At 46.7% G+C, this 3575-nt stretch overlaps 1 protein-coding gene across 1 annotated transcript in view; it reads left to right on the top strand.

Moving 5' to 3' along the window:
• trappc14 (trafficking protein particle complex subunit 14) overlaps nucleotides 1-3575 on the top strand; it is a 23020-nt gene that overhangs the window by 3857 nt on the left and 15588 nt on the right. Inside the window, exons 2-3 of the mRNA XM_037687214.1 lie at nucleotides 2535-2860; nucleotides 3308-3403. Coding sequence (XP_037543142.1) covers nucleotides 2535-2860; nucleotides 3308-3403 — 422 coding nt within the window. The remainder of the gene's footprint in view (nucleotides 1-2534; nucleotides 2861-3307; nucleotides 3404-3575) is intronic.

Below are 3575 nucleotides of genomic sequence, written 5' to 3'. Positions count from 1 at the left end.
ACGATCAAACGCCTTGGATAAATCAATAAACGATCAAACGCCTTGGACGGATCAATAAACGATCAATCGTCTTGGACGGATCAATAATTGATCAATTGTCTTGGACGTATCAATAATTGATCAATCGTCTTGGACGGATCAATAATTGATCAATTGTCTTGGACGGATCAATAATTGATCAATCGTCTTGGACATATCAATAATTGATCAGCAGAGCTGTTAACTGAAGCGGGACTGAAAGGATTTAAAAGACTCTGTCTCTAAGAATTGCTTCAGTCGACCTCAGAACAACTTTCCAAACACTTTTGTTGGAACACATTTACAGACGCGTCTGTACCTTCTCACGATTGTTCTCCTCGTTCCAACGGAAGAACCTGAGCAGATTTCCAGACTTCAGGAACGTTGTTTGTGATCAGGCTTAGATTAATTTAATTAAATTAAATTAATTAAATTAAATTAAATTAAATTAAATACAAGTTAAAAGCTCATCGATCAAATCAGCAGCCAGTTTTAGAACGAACGGTTCCAGACCATCTGGACCACCTCATTTTTTTGGAGTCCTGAAACCATCAGAACCGAACCTGCTGCTGACCAGCAATTAGACCCCGCCCGCCTTCAGGTCCTGGGTTCATCAGAAATGACCCGGTCTTTATCAGCTTCTGGGTCCAGTCGAACCTCCTCCAGAATCCTCAGTGGTTCTGTCTCCTGGTTCTAAAAGACTTCTGGTCCAGGTCCCACCATGTTCAGGTTCTGGACTCTGACTGGACCGTAACAACACCTTGGTTCTCGTCTTTTTGTCCTCTTGGACCCAGTTTGGTCCAGTTGAAGACAGAGACCAGCAGAGACCAGAATGGTCTTTGGAGTGAAAACTTTGTTAAGACCTGAACCACCTCTGGGCCCATCCTCAGTCCTGGGGTACATTAGTAAATGTGCTGATGACGTCACCACCATCAGATGTTAAGTTACGAACAGGCTGAACGCAGAGGTACGCACCCTGCTGGAAGCCAGGAACACTGCCTGCAGGTCTGGAAACTCACAGGAGCTGAAGGACAAGGAAAGAGCTGGTCGCTGGGATTAAGAGGGCCGAGGCTGCAGTCCTCACCTCCTTCTACAGGTGTGCAGTGGAGAGCATCCTGTGCTCCAGCATCAATGTGTGGCATGGAGGCTGCACAGCTGCAGAAAGAAAAGCTTTGCAGAGAGTGGTGAAGGCTGCACAGAAGATGTTGGAGTCAGTCTCCCCACCATCACAGACATCTACACCTCCAGATGCAGGAAGAGGACCACCTGCATCATGAAGGACCACACTCACCCAGCACACACACTTTTTGCCCCACTCCCCTCAGGAAGGAGGTTGAGGAGCATTAAGTGTAGAACCACTAGACTGAGGAACAGCTTCTACCCTGAGGCTGTTAGACTCATGAATCTATAACTAGAATAATCACTGTGGAAAATCACATCATGTTGCTGCTGATCTGTTTCAATGTTGCTGCTGATCTGTTTCATGTTGCTGCTGATCAGATTCATGTTGCTGATGATCAGATTCATGTTGCTGATGATCTGTTTCATGTTGCTGATGATCTTTTTCATGCTGCTGCTGATCTGTTTCATGCTGCTGATGATCTGCTTCATGCTGCTGCTGATCTGTTTCATGTTGCTGCTGATCTTTTTCATGCTGCTGCTGATCTGTTTCATGCTGCTGCTGATCTGTTTCATGTTGCTGCTGATCTGTTTCATGCTGCTGCTGATCTGTTTCATGCTGCTGCTGATCTGTTTCATGTTGATGTGTTCATTCATGCTCACACAGACTCATGCTCATGTTCGTGCTGCTGTTCAGTGTATTATTTTTATGCTATTAGCGCTTAGTGTATATTTATTTGATGTTTTTGTTTTCTTTTACATTTTATTGTTGGCTGTAACTGGGACCCTGTGAACATCATTTTGTTCCACCACATGTACCACATCTCTGAATTAAATCAGATGAACTCGTGCCTGACATGTTCAAACTGCCACACATACGTACGTTCAAAGGAGTGATGTCATCAGATAAAGTCATGACGCAAGGCTTTTTGTTTTAGCTCCTCCTCTGAAAATACATTTTCAAGCATCCATCCATCCATTATCTTTACCCGTTTATTCCATTTTGGGTCACGGGGGTCGCTGGTGCCCATGTCCAGCAATCACTGTGCGAGGGGCGGGGGACACCCTGGACAGGTCTCCAGTCCATCACAGGGACACATAGAGACAAACGAGACAAACAACCATTCACACTCTCTCTCACACCTAGGGACAATTTAGAGTTACCAATCAGCCTAACATGCATGTTTTTGGACTGTGGGAGGAAACCGGAGCACCCGGAGAAAACCCACGCAGCACGGAGAGAACATGCAAACTCCACCCAGAAAGGTCCCTGGACCGGGGTTTGAACCAGGGACCTGCTCGCTGAGAGGCAGCAGCTCTACCAGCTGCACCACCGTGCCGCCCATTTTCAAACATGTTTTATAAAAATAGAGTCCATGATGTCCTTTTGCCTGCAGATGGTGCTGATGGAGTTCCTGCAGGTTTCGGGTCAGAATCTGTCAGTTGTCGTGCGTGGAGGGAGCTGGCCGGTACCCTGTGTGCTGTGGCCAGCGTGAGTCCAGGCGACAGCAGCCGGCACCGCAGTAACCAGCACCACCAAGACTACCAGATCAGCGGGGATGAGGACGGCGAGGACGATTACATGGCTGCGGCGGAGGCAGCCATCGCAGCGCTGGGCAGCAGGGTAGACTCTCGCTGTCGGAGCTTCAGGGACTGCAAACCACTGCTCATCCACAACTCGTCTGGGACCACCTCCAGGGAGTTCCGCAGGGCACCTGTTCAGGTACACAACAGCTCACAGGTCTGTCTCCTTCAAATAATAGAGTAGCTGGAGGTGCTGTGAAATCCCATCCAGGAAATGTTTCTGGCTCATTAGTAGGTCAGACCTACAGTAGAACCCTGAACCCACAGAACCGAGGAACGTCCTACAGCCTGGTCTCTGGATCTATTAAACAGCAGCTGCTCAAGGATCAAAGTCAGAGAAACGGTTGTTTCAGTTCGTGTTTTCACCTTTAGACTGAAGAACTTCCAGTTTAGAAAAACCTTTACTCTGACATCTGAGACACTCTGCTAAGTTTTCATCATAAAGACCAACACATATGGATCAAGGTTCTGATCCAGTTCTTGCTTTAGAGCTGATTGTCTAAAGTTAAACTGTTTACAGGATTCTCAGAGAAGATGGACAAAATAAGACGAGTTCTGTAGATTTTCTTCTCTTGGCTTGTTTCAGTCTCCTCTGGACGAGCCGGTGGTTCTGACAGACGAAGTGATCTTCCCTCTCACTGTCTCCCTGGACAAACTTCCTGTCAACACCCTGAAGGTTAAGGTAACAATGTCCAAAACAAGACATGTCCAAAACAAGACCTGTCCAAAACAAGGTGTGTCAAAAACAAGACATGTCCAAAACAAGACGCGTCCAAGACAAGACATGTTCAAAACAAGACATGTCCGAAACAAGACGCGTCCAAGACAAGACATGTTCAAAACAAGACATGTCC

Source organism: Nematolebias whitei, chromosome 14 (genome assembly GCF_014905685.2).
Source record: "Nematolebias whitei isolate Nwh7 chromosome 14, NemWhi1, whole genome shotgun sequence".
Taxonomy (NCBI): Eukaryota; Metazoa; Chordata; class Actinopteri; order Cyprinodontiformes; family Rivulidae; genus Nematolebias; species Nematolebias whitei.
The sequence above is the reverse complement of the archived record's forward strand: the minus strand, read 5'-3'. Positions and strand labels throughout refer to the sequence as shown.